The sequence below is a fragment of the Macrobrachium nipponense genome, chromosome 28, assembly GCF_015104395.2.
Source record: "Macrobrachium nipponense isolate FS-2020 chromosome 28, ASM1510439v2, whole genome shotgun sequence".
Taxonomy (NCBI): Eukaryota; Metazoa; Arthropoda; class Malacostraca; order Decapoda; family Palaemonidae; genus Macrobrachium; species Macrobrachium nipponense.
Genome location: NC_087217.1, coordinates 17,441,657 through 17,460,971, shown reverse-complemented (window position 1 = coordinate 17,460,971; position 19,315 = coordinate 17,441,657). Strand labels below are relative to the sequence as shown.

The 19,315-nt window shown below is 35.7% G+C and overlaps 1 protein-coding gene across 1 annotated transcript; it reads right to left on the bottom strand.

Moving 5' to 3' along the window:
* Positions 1-16,549: 16,549 nt before the first annotated feature.
* LOC135201519 (actin, muscle-like) lies at positions 16,550-19,315 on the bottom strand. The gene is made up of 2 exons (XM_064230510.1): positions 19,173-19,315; positions 16,550-17,732 (listed from the first exon to the last, which is right to left on the bottom strand). Exon 2 carries the CDS (start codon positions 17,717-17,719, stop codon positions 16,589-16,591), a length of 1,131 nt encoding a protein of 376 aa, XP_064086580.1. The 5' UTR covers positions 17,720-17,732; positions 19,173-19,315; the 3' UTR covers positions 16,550-16,588.

The window sequence follows — 19,315 nt, the reverse complement described above, 5'->3', positions numbered from 1 at the left end:
AAGCGATCATCGATAAAAGCTGCGTGAGTATATTTCTGACAGACCTTGCCACCTTTTCCTTAAAAGGAGATACAGAATTAGCAGAAAATTATTTTGAGATTATATAAAACCATGGTATTAGGTACACCCAATCGCTTGGAGCAGAAAATAAAAGGAAAGTTTACTCACATATGTACAAGGAGACGCTTTGAAATCGGGAATGTTAATATAATCGAATGATTAGACTGCTTGCCCAAAATTATTAATGGGAATTCAGGTGAACCGTTAAATCAAGAGACTTCAAGAGGGATATTTTTGGTGTTTTATCTTCACCGGGTGCTATCTTGAGAGAGTGACGGGATTCTACGGCGTTTTTGTAAGTTTGTCTTCTATTCACGCACAGACAACAATCTTCATGAAAAACATTTACGGTACTCACCGTTTTCATCTACATTTGATAAAAACGTGCTAGAATCACACACACACAAACACTCACACACACACATCACAATATATATATATATATATATATATATATATATATATATATATATATATATATATATATATTATATATATACATATATATATATATTAAACTACAAATATCCTTTAATATCCAATTCGCTCTAACTCAGGAACTAATATATTTCGTATATGTTAAACGAAAGGGATTTTTTTAATTGAAAAAAAATTTCGTCCTCTCGTGGATTCAATCCTGCGCTGGTTCGAATCCACGAGAGGACTGAAATTATTATCAACTAAAAAAATCCCCTTCGGTTAGCATATATGAAAATATAATTGATAAAAATTCATACATATACATATACACATACACATACATAGGCTCCTGTCACTTAATACTGTTAGAGAAAATAAAAGAAAATTCACCGAGTGCTTTTGCGTTCTACTAACACTTTTCCTGATTCATTCATGCACGGTTCTTATATATCATATATATATATATATATATATATATATATATATATATATATATATATATATATATATACATAATATATAATATGTATATATATATATATATATATATATATATATATATCAATATATATGGATATATATAAATATAGATATATATATATAATAGTATATGTATATATATATATATATATATATATATATATATATATATATATATATATATATATATAAGCGAATCCCTCAGGAAAATGATAGTCAGAAATCCAAGCGCTTTCGTCTTTACTAAGACATTGTCAAGGAGCTAATGAAATACAATTGGAGAGAAAGGTCGCAGGTACACAACAAGATCAAGAATACCAGATACTTAATTGTCAAAAGGGTAAAAATTAAAAGAGATAATCCAGGATTATCGGATATCACACGGTCACAAACCTAAACAGATTTGACCCTAACCGAATTTAAAAGTATCTTTACAGTCCAAAAAGTGACTATGTAAGTAAAATAATGACATTGCTAAATGATACTGATACTTATACGAAACTGAGGTCTGACCCTACACAGACAGTGAACTCCCATTTTAATAAACAAATTAAATCCATTTTGAAGGCCTTGGACCATGTAATTAAACAGTTTACACCGCAATGCGCCTTCCTACCTTATATGTATGGTTTAGTCAAGACACATAAAATCAATAACCCTATCAGACCAATCATTAGTTCAGTGGGCTCAGTTACGTATAATTTATCTAAATGGCTTGTAAAAATTCTTACTCCTTTGGTAGGAAACATTGCTAACACGAATGTTAAAAATGATGTTGATTTTATAAATAATATTTGAATATTTTAAATTCGAATTTTGATATTGATATGGTTAGTTTTGATGTTGTCTCTTTACAAGAGTGCCTGTAGATGACTTACTTGAATATTTGGGGGATGAATTATAACGTCATGACATTCCCTTAAGTGTAGTAAACCTCATTAGTCTCATAAGGTCATGTATCAAAGATAGTAAATTTTGTTTTAACGGGTAATTAATCCCTTATCTCCTGTCCTTAGCAATATTTACATGGAATATTTTGAGACAAAACTCATACCAAAAATTTTGCCCCAAAAAGTAGTTTGGTTTAGGTAGGTGGATGATATTTTCTGTATTTGGCCAGTTCACGAAAATCTCCAGGAATTCCTTAATAATCTCAATAATTTAGTCCCTTCTATAAAATTTACTGTAGAGGAAGAAAGAAATTGTAATTTGAATTTTCTTGATTTAACTGTCCATAGAAATAATAGAAATTTCACCTTTTCAGTCTTTCGAAAATCAACTAACATTGCCTCTTTGGTTCATTACTACTCCAATCACAATCAAAATGTTAAATTCTCTGCTTTTTCTGGGATGTTCCTAAGGGCTTTTCGTGTCTGTAGCCCGCAGTTTATTAACGCTGAAATTAAAACTATTTATGATATTGCATTGAAACTTAAATACCCAAGGACTTTTGTAGATGTGGCATGGAAAAGAGATAGAAAAACATTTTATTCAACTAATGACAAACTTGAATTTAGTAAGCATAACATTCTAAAATTACCCTATGATGAAAGGTTTTTAGATATTCCTAGAATTTTAAAGCTTTTTAACATAAATGTTGTTTTCAGTAATATCAATTTCAAGAGTTTAGTAAAAAAAAATTCTCCTAAAGATCTTCCAGGCTGCATATATGAAATTCCTTGCAAAAATTGTGATAAAGTCTATTATAGACAGACCGGTAAATCTCTCTCACAACGTCTCAAACAGCATCAATATTCTGTGAGAACTGGGCAAATATCGAATGCATTATTCGTACATATGAGATATTTAGATCATCCTATTAACTGGAGTCAAGCAAGAGCCTTAATCCCATGTAATGACAGTTAAAGGAATATCATTGAATCTTGTTTCATCAAGTCAAATAATACAAATGTTCTAAATTTAAGTCTTGGTTTATTTAAACTTGATGCTTTCATAATGAAAAAAGTTGTAGTTGAACATAAGCAACAAAATTAATATATTCAGTTTTTACATGTTTTGGACTGTAAAGATGCTTTGTAATTTTGGTTTGGGTCAAATCTGTTTAGGTTTGTGACCGTGTGATATCCGATAATCCTGGATTATCTCCTTTAGTTTTTACCCTTTTGACAATTAAGCATCTGGTATTCTTGATCTTGTTGTGTACCTGAGACCTTTCTCTCCAATTGTATTTCATTAGCTCCTTGACAATGTCTTAGTAAAGACGAAAGCGCTTGGATTTCTGACTATCATTTTCATGTGGGATTTGCTTATTTATGAAGTCACGTTCATCTACTGTGATTTTTGCAAGGCATATATATAGATATATATATATATATATATATATATATATATAGATATATATATATATATATATACATACATACTATTATATATATAATATATATTATATATAGATATATGTATATATATATATATATATATATATATATATATAATAATATATTATATAGATATATGTATATAATATATATATATATATATATATATATATATATATATATATATATATATATTATATATATAGATATTATATGTATATAATATATATATATAGATATATATATATATATATATATATATAGATATATATATAATATATATAGTATATAGTATATATAGTCATTGTTGGAGGTCTCGAGGCCGGGTGCCCCCGGCCTTGGCCTTTATCCTCGGCCTCGGAACACGGTAACTGGTACTCGGTCGGATTCGGTCTCGTGCCTTTTTGCCTCGGCGATTTGGCCCGAGGCCAGCTCGAGACCGCTTTATGTGTATGTATTTTCAAGATGCCTTAATGTTGAGGAAGGAAAACTAAATGTACCGAGCAGGGCATGCGTGTGAAAGGTTTTCACTTGTCACAGCTTATGTCTCTCTATCTGTTACATGGAGGTGAAAGCATAATAGTGTCATTATCATAAAAGGCCATTGTGTTATTCATTTTTTAAACAGTAATGATAGTTATCTATAGCACAACTGTAATGTGTTTGTTAGGCAAGAACAACATTCTATTGATTTATGTATTAGTTTCCTGTATGTTGTCTTTGGTACCCTATATAAAATAGTACCTATTGTAACAGGTATCATTATGTATAGGGTACTAAAGACTGCACCATATAGTACCAAATAAGAGATGATTGCAAATGACATTTACCTCTAATATGTTTTTCTGCTTTGAGCTTCAGTCCATGTTTTCCCTCGGCCTTGTGTCTTGACATTAAACAGTTGGAATGTAACATTAATATCGCCTGAATAACAGATTATATAATTGAAAAGTAATAACTTAGAATTATTGCATCAAGGTGTATAGTATTTAGTAAGTCAACTCTCTCTCTCTCTCTCTCTCTCTCTCTCTCTCTCTCTCCTGAAGACGTTGAGGACCATTGTTATGTCAAGTCAAATTATCTCTCTCTCTCTCTCTCTCTCTCTCTCTGTCAAATTTTCTGTTAATCTTTCTGTCTGTTTCTCATACGCGGTCAACTATGAGTGAATAACGAAAAGAAATAAAGTTGATGATAAATGATAAAAATAGGTTAGTGAACGAATAAACGATGACAACATAATCACATACATTAGGCGAATTCAAACTCCGTTAAACGAATATTTGAACAAATCGCGTCTTTGATGTTTATTAGAAGAAAATAAAATTTCTTATGAAGGTACCGGTTAGGATACCTATACCTTGTTTCATTCTACATTCTACAGTGTGAGTTTATCCGTATTTATGTGTATATATAACATATATAATATATATATATATATACGTATATATGAAATATATACGTATGTGATATATATATATATATATATATATATATATATATATATATATATATATATATATATATATACATAAGGGCCGGAGCTGGAGCTCAAAGAAGATAAATCCCGAAGGAAGTAGTAGGGGAAGGCATCCTCATCTTTCAACAGTTTATTTTAATGCCGACGTTTCGCGACGAATTCCAGGTCGCATTTTCAAGGCTAAAAATATATATAAGTTTACGAACATTATAATTGATCTAATTTAGATCAGTTATTAATGTTCGTAAACTTATATATTTTTAGCCTTGAAAATGCGACCTGGAATTCGTCGCGAAACGTCGGCATTAAGATAAACTGTTGAAAGATGAGGATGCCTTTCCCTACTACTTCCTTCGATATATATATATATATATATATAAAAATATATATATTATATATATATATTATATATAATATATATATATATATATATATATATAACATATGTTTATTTCTCACTTAACTGAGTATGGTAATATATTCAGCTAAGCACACAGGAAACAGAAGAAAGAAGTACCAAGCGTTTTCGTGTTATTTCAACACATTTTCAAGGTGCAATGTTTACTTTTATCTTGCATTTTTCCTGTGTCCCTAGCTGTGTATATATATATATATATATATATATATATAATATATATATTTTTATATATATTATATATATATATATATATATATATAAAATATATTTACAACATATTTTCAAGGTACTATTTTAAAAATTTTAGCCTGAAATTGTGTTGGAAAATTTCCTGTGGCTGTAGCTGGATAAATTGTCATACGTTGTTAGTGATTTAAGCGTATATATTTTTACGAGTAAGGTGGACGGGGCAATTTTATTAGCTTACCTTATTGCTTATTGGCCTTGTGCAGAGGGCCTCCGTTACTTCGTGGACTGAAGAGGGAAGTGAAAATAATTACTGGATGGAAGCCTGAAGTAGACTACGGGAACAAATATGGATTTAATTGTAATCTAATTCAGCAGGCTCTTCCAGGACTCGTGCGATGGAAGTGTGCTATAGTAGTGTCAGTACAGCATTACAAACACCTCTCTGCAATATGGAGAGATTGCCGAGATTAATGCTAATGAACATGCACAAATTTAGAAATGCTTCAAGTGGCATATATTAGCTGAAGGCTAAGGGATGTACTCAGTACTTTGAGATAAACTTACGGCTGTTGGAATGTATCCAAATCAATCACAAACCTCACTTCAAGGAAGGGTTTTATAGAGATGCAGGCCGGACCGTTGAGATACAACGAACGAGATTACCGACCTGTAACCCCTACCGGTATTTTAGGAGCAGGACTTGTAAAACTGCGAAACTCGCCGACCTAGGTCTGGGCCTGAAAAGAAATATCTCGGTGGGATTACTTAACAAGCACCCAACTAATTGCTCGTTAGCTTTTGGTCTAGATCCAATATATGAGATACCAGATGAAACTAATATATAATATATCTGCAGACTCTACTGATTATAGAATGACCAGTGACAGACATTTTCAAGGGTGGGTTACCCCTGACAGACGCACTGAAAAGGGGTGGTTAATTGGATCTAGATCCACCTTAGGAGATACCGAGTAAAATTTACACTACAATAGCACTGCACATCCTAGAATACTGTGGTGGTAATGACAGACGTTATAGGGTGGTTACCCCCTGACAGACGCCCCCACAAACGAGTGGGGAGGGGGAGACAGGATCTGCATCCAACAATGGAGATACCAAGTAAAATTTGTACTACAATTGCACTGCACATCCTTGAATGCTGTGATGGTTATGCCAGACATTTTTAGTGGGTGGTTACCCCCTGACAGACACACCCCAACGACGTGGGGAGGGGGGGGAGGGGGAGGGGGGGGGGGGAGAAACAGGATCTGCATCTAAAAACATGGAGATACCAAGTAAAATCTAGTACTACAATGGTTCTGCACATCCTAGAGTACTGCGGTGGTAATGACACATTTTAGTGGGTAATTACCCCGTGACAGACACCCCACAACGAGTTGGGGGAAGGGGGAAAGGGAGGGGGAGACAGGATCTACATCCAACATTGGAGATACCAAGTAAAATTTGTACTACAAAAGCACTGCACTTTCTAGAGTACTGTGGTGGTAATGACAGATATTTTAGTGGTTGGTTTCCCCCTGACAGACACCCCACAACGAGTTGGGAGAAGAAAAGGGAGGGGGAGACAGGATCTGCATCTAACATTGGAGATACCAAGTAAAATTTCTACTACAATAGCACTGCACATCCTAAAATGCTGTGGTGGTAGTGACAGACATTTTGTGGGTGGTTACCCCCTGACAGACACCCTACAACGAGTGGGGAGGGGGAGGGGGAGACAGGATCTGCATCTAACATGGAGATACCAAGTAAAATCTGTACTACAATAGTTCTGCACATCCTAGAGTACTGCGGTGGTAATACCAGATATTTTAGTGGGTTACGTTACCCCTGACCCAGAACAACCCGCACCCCAACGAGCTGGGGGAAGGGGGAGAGGGAGGGGGAGACCGGATCTTCATCCAACATTGGAGGTACCAAGTAAAATTTGTACTACAATAGCACTGCACATCCTAGAATGCTGTGATGGTAATGCCAGACATTTTAGTGGGTGGTTACCCCTTCACAGACATTTACTACGATTGGAACGGAGAGATGGGACACCTTGAAATAATTCAAAATCTATCATAGGCAATATTAATATTAGAAATATGGTAAGTATCTGAAAATCGTGAGCCTGATAAAATTAAAAGGCAAAATATTTAAGAAATATTGTGATGTTTCAGGATGAGAATTACTGCCAGTTAATTTTTAAATTCCTATTGAAGTTTGGAATAATTTCACTTCATTAATTCCATCATATCTATATAAACCACCATGTGAGACTTACTAGGCTTGGTCTACTTTCTATAGTTTCACACACGCAAACACACACACACACACATACATATAGATATATATATATATATATATATATATATATATTATATATATATCTACATATATAATATATATATATATATATATATATATAATATATATATATATATTATATATATAAGATATATATATTTATATAATATTAGCACTATCCTTTTGGTTTGGAGTTATTACTTCACACCAAAGTATTTTATCTGAATGAAGGGGAGGGGGGGGTCACAAGTGGCAACAGCTGCAAGTATGTGTGCGAACCATTTTTAAATAATTAAACCAGTCATATGGTGCCACTCTCAATTCCTCTAAAGAAAGAAATGAAAGATAAGTATTCTCGTTTTAATAGCGTCTTTGGTCATTTTCTTTTCTTGCCTCAAGTTAAGACACTGCAGCCATGTCGAGGTTCGTAGCCCAACGTGTCTTACCGTAACTGAATTGTTCTTTAGTTGTGTTGGTTCGTGTGGATGATATGAAATTTCTATCGGATATGGGAATTCGATTGATATTAAGACCAAAGTCCCATCAAAAAGAGCCGTTTTAACACCGGCACAGTCACAAAGAGATGATGTATCACAACACAAATAATTACTGGAAACGGAAATGTGAATGAATTGTTCAGGAGAAGCTAACTATAAAGATTAAAACATTTTCCCCCATTTTATTCCCCCTCCCGAAGTTGACGATCATACAACTTGGAGCTCCTGACTCCCAAATTAAGTTGGCCTATAATATCATGTCAATTATCTAATAGTCCACTTATTTTCGGCTGCCTCACTCAAATTGATCTGTACACTATCACCAAGTATCAGGTACCATATATATTCAGGGAAGAAAATCTAAACTCAAATAAAAATGATACGCAGTTTGATGTTTAAAGCCAGCTGAGTGCGTTTGTCTCTTAACTTCCCGCCGGCACGCACCACAGGCAGCCTATGTAATGTTTCAATACATTCTATCGATTCTGGCTTTGACGACCATTATTCAGGCTAATTTTCTCCCTAGTAATATTTTTTTCTTTATTTGTTCATTATATCCAATAGACAGGCACTAACATCATATTATATCCTCACTTCTGTTCAATGTATTTACCATTGTTAATATGATTTATAATGCGGCTCCAACAGTCATAAAAATCGGACAACCGAATGTGCAAATATGTCAGCTGTGTGCAAGGCATAGGGCGTCAATCACTGGATTAGCGATCTCCCTGCCGAAAGTGACTTCGGAAGGACATATTGAAAGGTCTCGGTCCAGCTCTTAGTACTATATTTACATTACTATTACTTAATCCTTATTATTATTATATTATTATTATTATTATTATTATTATTATTATTATTTATTATTATTATTATTATTATTATTTCGACCTTTTTCACAGAGAAAAATTACCTTACGAAAACACACCTAAGCACTCCAACCATTGTGGTCAGGCCTAAGCATCTGCTCTTGGATCTAAGCAGTGTCAAGCATAAATGGTTCCTGTGTAAATACAGGACTTTCTTTGCATATGGTAGCGAAGCACTAACCAAACAGTAATGTAGTACAATCACTAAACACCAACACTCACAATGCACTTACTCAGTAAGCACTCACACTTGCATACATTCACTATACACACACACACGCACACACACACACTTAACATACACTCACACACACTCTCAATAACACAAAACACTCTGAATACCCAACACTCACTAGGCACTTAAAGCACTAAATTTACTAAATACTCATTATACCCCAAACACTCGGTAAACATTCACTAAACACTCACTTAATCATAAACATTAATTAAACACTAAACATTCACTAAACCCTAAGGACTCATTAAATACTAAATGCTTACAAACCCTAAATACTTATTAAATGCTAAACAGTGAATGAACATCCGCTCATTAGACACTTAATAAACACTTACATACTAAATATTTGCTAAACACTAACATTCATAAGATATTCACTAAACGCTCACTTAAAATTCGCAAAACTTTCACTAAAACCCTAAACACTCACTGAATACTTACACAATAAATATTCACTAAACACTACCATTCACAAGACATTCACTAAACGTTCAGTTAACATTCACAAAACATTAACTAAACCCGAAAGACTCTGTAAACATTCACTGAATACTGACACATTAAACAGTCTCTAAACCCTAAACATTCATCAAACATTTACTCAGAAACATTCACTAAACGCTTACTCACTAAACCCTAACAATTCGCTAAACACTGACTCATTAAACATTAACGATCGAAAAAATTGACAATCGCACTAATTTTTCATTTCTCTAGTTTTCTTTACATTAATGCTAGGTGATTATTTTTTTTGGTATAGTTTGCTCTCGTATTTATTCATAATCTTCTTGAGAGAATGGAAATGTTCGAAATAACTTGGTGTGTAGAGAGATTGTTTAAAAAACAGAGATCCTCTGCGCCCTTCCTCAGCCAGGTGTATTATATCTGACGAATTTTACACCAGCCGAAAAAAAAATCGACTATAGTAACAACAATATTCATTCATAAAACTGATAATACAAAAATGTATCCATGGTTTCATTAGAATGGAAGTCAGTTGAAACCAAAAGAAGGTAGTCCTGCTTCGATAAAACAAACCGAGTAGGCTATAGCGCAATTATTATGATCTGTACCCTGACTATAGCGTATAGTATATTACATATGTATTACTATCTATTTAATGGTGGGTAACTCTATTTAACAAATGTTATGTACATAGACATTTTACAGCAATAACTCTAATAATGATAAGAACTTATATGCTACTTTATAGTGCCAGTCTTCCAACCACCGCTACATTAATTTTCATGTCGTAAATAAAGCTAAAGCGAGTAGGGGAGACCGGGGCTAGTTGGCACACTTTTTACAATTTTGGTTATTGCGAATATAAGACAAACATTTTTGCAAAACTCTTACCCCCATTGAAAAATATTAACATTCGTCTTTATCATAGAGCAAAATAATTGTTGTTTGCTTTCAACGTAAGATAACAATAAGCTTTAGAAAAAAATAACTTTTCGTGCCAACTTGCCCACGGGGTAAGTTGGCACACATTATGGGGTAAGTTGGCACATTGATAATTAAAAGAAAATTAATACATTGCATTTAAATCAAATAGCAAAAATACCCTCTGAATTTCCAAAATACAAAATATAAGGCATTAGTATTACTTCAGATCATCATCAAGTTGTAATTGTGGCACGTGTGAAATAAATCCTCGTCATAGTCTTCATGCTCCCACATGTTACATGCCCTGCACTGGACCCACACTTCTCCTGGCTTACCAAACACGGGCTCTCTTCAGCTGAGCTTTCTTCTGGATCAAAAGGAGCAGTTCTTAAACTCTGTATCACGCTGATGACTGATCTGAAGCCCATTTGTCTTTTCGGACATCTCAATCTGTTACATAACCACCCGTAAAATCAAAATCTTGAAATAGTCTGTAATTCAAAGTTGAAATTCCATCAATCCTAAACAATTGAAAACATCGGATAAGTGACAGCTAGAGGTAAAGCCGAGGAAACTTTACCAGGAATGTCACAGATGGGCATACTTGATCCTGGATTACCAGTCATCCACGAATCACATGCCCTGTTAACACATTTCTTCAGATGTCAATAAACACTAAAATCCAGGGTCTGCAACTTGTGAAAACAATGTGGAGGAAATGATAGGACACTAATCTCATTATCCTTCCAAAAATCCAGAAACAAAATGTAAATTATACAAATAACGTGTGCCAACTTGCCCCATTTATTTTGAGCCAACTTGTCCCATCCCTAACATTTGGTACAAAAACGCTTACCAGTCCACACCAAGAAGCCTTGAATTAATCATTCTAATGGTATAGAATCTTTAAACCATAAGGAAAACTATGCTATAATTGAAAAATAAACCTTATGAATGCATAGATGTTATAGCAAATAACAGAAAGATTAAAATATTTACTAACTACCATCAAAATAAAAAATTGTCTCAAATTCGAGTTCCTACGTTCTATCTCTATAGAATTTTGCTGGTAATTAAGGAACCACGTGGCAATTACACAGTATATGTATTAGAGTCATCTATTGGTAAACTTTAAAGTCATTTTGAGTGTGCCAACTTACCCCTGTAGCCAACTAGCCCGGGCTCCCCTACTATAATTGAAGTCAGTTGCTTGCTTGACAAAATAATAATATGACTGAACTATTATGGGCCTACATATGACTGTTATTTATATAAAACAAATAAATAATTTTTGTGTTAGATCAGCCATCGTCAACCGGGGTTCCGCGGAACCTTAGGGTTACGTGAACGATCACCAGGTGTTCCATAAGAATTCATTTTTTGTTTAATTATTTGTTATTTATAAGTATATATTTTTCGTTAAACATGGCATGAGAAATCGTAGTCCTATAATTTATTTTATCGTGTGTGTGTGTATTGGGGTTCCTTTGGATGAGGAAAATTGTCTCAGGGGTTCCTCAAAGTGCCAAAGGTTGGGAAACACTGTGTTAGATAAATACAAAGGATATAGAAAGGATAAGAATATTTATTAAATGTATCACGATAATGTATAATACGGGTCAATAGTAGCCCATTATACTAATCTAGACATTCATTATCAGGGCTTGCCCTTCCCCCTGCCCACCTGTTAGGGTGTGTCTGTCAGGGGGAAACCACCCACTAAAATGTCTGTCATTACCATCACAGCATTCTCGGATATGAAGTGCTATTGTAGTACAAATTTTACTTGGTATCTCCAATGTTGGATGCAGTTCCTGTCTCCCCCTTCCCCTCCCCACTCATTGTGGAGTGTCTGTCAGGGGGTAACCACCCACTAAAATGACTGGTATTACCATCACAGCATTCTAGGATGTGCAGAACCATTGTAGTACAGATTTTACTTGGTATCTCCATGTTAGATGCAGATCCTGTCTCTCCCTCCCCCTCCCCACTCGTTGTGGGGTGTCTGTCAGGGGGTAACCACCCACTAAAATGTCTGGCATTACCATCACAGCATTCTAGGATGTGCAGTGCAATTGTAGTACAAATTTTACTTGGTATCTCCAATGTTGGATGCAGATCCTGTCTCCCCCTCCCCACTCGTTGTGGGGCGTCTGTCAGGGGGTAACCACCCACTATAACGTCTGTCATTACCACCACAGTATTCTAGGATGTGCAGTGCTATTGTAGTGTAAATTTTACTCGGTATCTCCTAAGTTGGATCTAGATCCAATTAACCACCCCTTTTCAGTGCGTCTGTCAGGGGTAACCAACCCTCCAAAATGTCTGTCACTGGTCATTTTATAATCAGTAGAGTCTGCAGATATATATATTAGTTTCATCTGGTATCTCATATATTGGATCTAGACCCAAAAGCTAACGAGCAATTAGTGGTGCTTGTTAAGTAAGCCACCGATATATTTTCGGCAGACGGTCAGTTTCGCAGTTTACAAGTCTACTCCTAAATACCGGTAGGGGTTACAGTCGGTATCTCGTTCGTTGTATCTCAATGGTCCGGGCTGCGGGACTATTACGTTACTCAAGAATTAACCAATGATGAGAAGTTGATGCTGGAAAAGATCACTTGTTCAAGGGGATTGAATCAAGATTCAAGAGCAAGGGAGCTTGGAGGGAGAGAACGTGGGCAAGCAAAGTGGAGTAAGGATCTGGAAGCATGGAGGCCGAATCTGGTTCAGGGAACCTTACCGTGTTAATTGATTCCAGCACCAAACTAGGGACGAAGCTGCAGACTCTGATGATGTGGTATAAAGAGATTGTCGTCCTCCAGCGGTTCCAAAATCTCTTCTTTTGTCACGGGTGTGAATCCAGCATGTCCCCTTCGTGTCCAGAGATGAGTAGAGAGCCAGAGGGGAATACGTCTGCTTAGCTGGAAGCTTAGGGTGCTAAGGTCGATTCGGGCATCACCTTAGATGCACCGGCCTGTCCGATCTCACCTGGGCGGTAGTTGCCAGCTAGAGTTTATCTGAAAGAATTCGTCCTCCGCAGTAAACGTGGAAAGATATGGGTAAATTTGGGATCGGAAATTAACTATCTGGGTACCCTTCAGGTAACAAACGCCAAACGCAATAAATGTCTGGTTCTTTCGTAAAGCAGGAAAGGCCTACGTATTAAGACAATTAGGCCGAGATATTATGACAATTATATATATATAATATATATATATATATATATATATATATATATATATATATATATATCAGTTATAAGTCCCTTGGTTGTAAGATGTTCCCGAGGTATAGTGAAATTCTATGTTAAACAATGATATTTGTGGCTTAATATTTGAGAATATAAAAAATGCCATGGTGTAGTATTTAACAACACTTCATACAACCTTATCAATGGGTTATCATGGTGGGGATGGGTTGATTTCGATTCGAAGTACAAAACCTGAATTCGACAGATATACATACGGCAGACTCAGTATCATCTTACACATTTCTTCATGGCTCATTGGTCACTAGTCACTGTACACCGTTGTTTCTAAACCAGACAAGTTCAAGTCCCAATGATGACAAAGAACTTATTACCGATTATAATTCCCTTATTAACGATTATAATTCCTCGGATGTAAGTTATTCCAAAGGGGTTTTAAATTGAATGTTAAACGATATTTTTGGCTTAATAACTGTGGATATGAAGCGATGTTGTATATTTAAATCAGAGGGTGCAAACTAAGCAATGTTGTCTTTACACTAAGAGCATAGTTTAATTGTTAGATGAATTGTTTTAAGAGATATTTTTGTGCCTCGAAACCTTCGAAATGATTGTGAATAATTTTAAATTACAAGGTTGTTACAGTAACTGACTTTCTTGTATTTCAATGACTAATGTTTATTTAACTGCAAATTTTATTTCTCTGTTCGTGCGTTAATTAATAAACAGCTCTCGATAAGGCCAGTGGATGCCGAAACTGTTAACCTAAAAGGAGTTTCTGCTTTTCTTTTTCCCTGTTGACTATAACCTCATACAGCTATCTTCATGAAAAAGGAAGACTAAACTTCATATATATATATATATATATATATATATATATATATATATATATATATATATATATATATATATATAGATAGATAGATAGATAGATAAGCAGATGATAATAGGAGTATGTGTATGTATGTGTATATGTACACACATACATAAATAAATGTGTTTTGTGTCCAACTTTTCCTCAAAAACGGCTGCACCCAGCAAGGTACAAATTGCCTCACTTATCCAGCTTTTCCTGAGTAATCTGCCGATAGTGATTAAAAATGTGTAAGTTTATCACGTTCTTAGCCGAACTTAAAGTTTGAATAAATTCCCAACGATAGGCTGGGTTTATACAAAATAGGGCCATGACTGCAGAATTTCATTTCCCTGCATGAAAACTCATATACCACCATGCACCTTGTTGAAGAGTGTAAAGACTTTTCCAGATTTCTTGCAAAAGATGTTGTCCATAATTCGAGTTATATAAAGACAAGGAAGTAAGTTATGGGATAAGGTCTTTTATGAAACTTGAGAGTATGGGGAAAGATTTGTATGTGGTATCCAAGGACCTAAATAGGATTGCGTGGGAGTTTATTGAGAGGCGGTTGAGTGATACTGAAGATGTATGGTATAGATGATAAGTTAAGAAAGAGTAGAAGTTTTTATGATAGAAAAAAAAATTGTGTTAGAAGCGACTGGTGTAAGAATAGGCTGACTGTTGGGTGTAAGAATAGGCTGACTCAAGGGTGACGAGAGGTCGTAGATAGGGGGTAGATGAAGGTGTAAAGTTTTGTGATATAGAAACGGTTCATGAGTCGGGTTTGGAATGCCTGACATTGGCTGGTTGGGTGTAGTGAAGAGATCCTGAATAAATAAGGAGAGAACAATGCATACTGGAGGAATAAGTGCAGAGAATATGGAAGTAAGCATAATGGAAATTGGTGCCATGACAGAGGCGAATCACAGAAAAGGTGAAGCAAGGAAGATAACAGACTCTGAGCAAATACTGGGAAGAGGTTCGCAGTGTCAATGGAAGCGAAAGTGGGAATTTTTACAGAAGGGTTGAGCCACTGTCCTTTACCAGTGCTGAATGCCAGGGGAAGAAAACAAGTTGAAGCTCTCGAAGTGAACTGAAGATACTTAAAACAGAAAAAGGCAGGCATACGTAAAAGAATGGATGGGAGTCACACGAGAGAGTTTGACCATGTGGAAAACTAAATGTTGTTGAAAAATGAACATATAATTCGTCAATGTCATGAAGTGTTAGGAGAGGAAGACATAGAGTGTTTAACAGATGGTTTGAAAGAGGCATTGAAAAGGAGGGACCTTGATAACTAGGAAGTTTGATTGACATAGTACGTAAGGGGTTTGAAAGACTGCCGATGAGCCATCTGTTCAGGTATATGACGTAGCGATATTTGTGGGAATATTTTTGCAAATTGGGTTTCATCCAATATTCAGCAGGGAAAATATGAATGTAGTAATCGCTATATTACTTTTCTATGGAACCATCTCAGGTTCTTGGAACGTTTTACCTTTGTGAAATATTGTATATTTCCAATAGTAACCCGTAGTGTTAATATTTATCATCCTTGAAGAGATAGCAAAAAGCTGGAAAATGACAGTATATTGTAGCAGAGTATTGTATGAAATATCATGGATTGAGTAACCCTTTAGCTGAAATATGTAACTTTCTATTTATGGGTTATTTAAAATAAGTTGGATTGGTTTTTCAGTGTTGAAGTGTATCAGATCTGCACGAGAAGGGGTTCGCTTTAATACCTTATTTCTAAACCCTTTTTAAGTGAGGTGAAAAAGACTAGAGTATAAGTTATCTTTTATTTGGAGAAAGAAAATAAAATATTTAGAAACATTTACGATGGACAATTCCTGGGCCAGACTCATCATACTCCTCCTTAGAAATCCACATGGTCTGGAAAGTAGACAGAGAAGCTAGAATAGAACCACCGATCCAGACGGAGTACTTCCTCTCAGGAGGAGCGATGATTTTGATCTTGATGGTAGAGGGAGCCAAGTTAGTGATTTCCTTTTGCATCCTGTCAGCAATACCAGGGTACATGGTGGTACCTCCAGACATGACAGTGTTGGCATAAAGATCCTTCCTGATGTCGACATCACACTTCATGATGGACTGATAGACAGTTTCATGGATTCCAGCTGATTCCATACCAAGGAAGGAAGGCTGATACATGGCCTCAGGAGCTCGGAAACGTTCATTGCCGATGGTAATGACCTGGCCGTCGGGAAGCTCATAAGACTTATCTAATGAAGTTGAGGCTGCAGCTTGTGCCATTTCATTTTCATAATCCAGAGCAACGTAGCATAGCTTTTCCTTAATGTCGCGGATGATCTCACGTTCTGCTGTAGTCGTGAAGGAGTAGCCTCTTTCAGTCATGATTTTCATCAGATAATTTGTCAAATCACGTCCAGCTAAGTCCAGACGGTTGATAGCATGGGGGAGAGCAAAGCCTTCATAGATGGGGACGGTATGGGATACTCCATCTCCAGAATCAAGGACGATGCCTGTGGTACGACCAGAGGCGTAGAGTGAAAGAACGGCCTGGATTGCGACGTACATCGCTGGTGCACTGAAAGTCTCGAACATGATCTGAGTCATCTTCTCACGATTGGCCTTTGGATTAAGTGGTGCCTCGGTAAGAAGAATTGGTGATTCCTCAGGAGCAACTCGCAATTCATTGTAGAAGGTGTGATGCCAGATCTTCTCCATGTCGTCCCAGTTGGTGATGATGCCATGCTCGATTGGGTACTTGAGTGTGAGAATACCCCTTTTGCTTTGAGCCTCGTCACCCACATAGGCATCCTTTTGACCCATGCCGACCATCACACCCTGGTGACGAGGGCGACCGACGATTGAGGGGAAGACTGAACGAGGAGCATCGTCACCGGCGAAGCCAGCCTTGACCATGCCTGACCCATTGTCGCACACCAGGGGAGTAACATCGTCGTCGCACATGATTGTTGGTTAACTGTGCAGAGAAAGGAAACGTAAAATTATTTTTAACACTGTTCCTCTTCATATATTCTACTGTACCCGAAACGAAAGTAAAATTAAAATTTTATAACAAACCCAAAGAAAAATTTTAATGTCATACGCATGATGATCGTTTTGCTGACAAGTCGATCCAACCAATTCTCGTAATGTTATTTGTGTGTAACATTTATAAATACGAATATGACAAAAAAGTATTCGTGAAATCCTATTTAATTATGGGAATGGCTCACTGGTAACTAAGAGTTATGCATAGAATCAGATGCGAAGTTTTGTTTCACTGGCAGCTTTGAAGATTTCTATTTTAGAATTGTTGTGCCATATGTGAGTGACAGATGGATCTTCTTAAATGCCAGAGGTAATCAAAAAGATATGGTTTCACCTGGTCTGGTTATGTTGCATGAAGTACACAAAGGTAAACGCAACTAAAAGAACGTCTGGCATTTGTGTGATTTGGCATGTATTTTTTTTTTCTGTGATTATTCCGATTAATGATTTCTCTAAGATAACTTGTCTGAATGATAGAATGAGTTCGTGCATCTCATAGTCAAAGAAATATAAAGATTTATGCTGATTTGCTCTTATAAAGGGTTCAGGGAATTCATTTTGTGTTATTGATGAAATAATCATTGGACAAGTATAGTTGCGATAAACGGTTAAATAATCAAAGTTCGGACACTTGGTCAACGCAATATTCGAAGAAAGCACGGGAAATGGGTGTAAGTTCAGAGATATTCAATGAATTAAAATGATACGAATGGTGACTAAAGAGAATTGACATTTAGGCAGAAAAAATTACTTATCAGCGATGAATATTCAACGATAGGGAATTACTTGGAAACCATTTAAATCACGATAGTATTGTGGAAATTTGAAATTAGCTAATGTAATATCCTTAGAAAGAAGAGCGAGTGTAACTGTGGAAAGATATTGAGCAGCAAACACATCAACTAAAAACTAAAGTATGAATAGTTATTTCGGGGATGTATTTTTCTCCACGCCTTCCTATTTCCGGTCTTGATGCTTCCCCATAAAATTGGAAAATTCTGGGGATTCACGAAGACTATTGTTATCATTTTACTTAGGAACAGTTTACAAGTTCTTAGAGCGTCGCAAAAGGTTTTAGTATTATCAGAAGCACTCTTCTTCCAGTAAATGTAATAATGGCTCACAGATGCAGCTAACTGAGTGTATGCGTAATACTGTTAGTCCCCAATAACATATTCTCGTTTGTCTTCAGCCACGATCTAGAATTTATAATTCCTCTCTGTGACAATCGAATCACTTGATGCTTTTGGAATTTCGACTGATTTCTTTTTAAAACAATACAAGAGTTCAAACATTTCAATAACACTTTCGCGAGCAAGACACCGAGATCACTATGCATCACTCTCCAGTACAATTCCCAGTAAGTCACCTGCTGTAAGGCTGCTGTAACACGGGTGGTGGCTAGGACATAAGTGAGACGTTGAAGGGTGACCACCCTTATATATAGGCTGTCTTGTAACAAGACCCTGAGGGCAGGTATGTTTATGACTGCTATGACATTTGAGAAAGAGA

Excerpts from the sequence above, each read along its gene's own strand:
- LOC135201519 (XM_064230510.1), bottom strand. The coding sequence starts at position 17,719 with ATGTGCGACGACGATGTTACTCCCCTGGTGTGCGACAATGGGTCAGGC.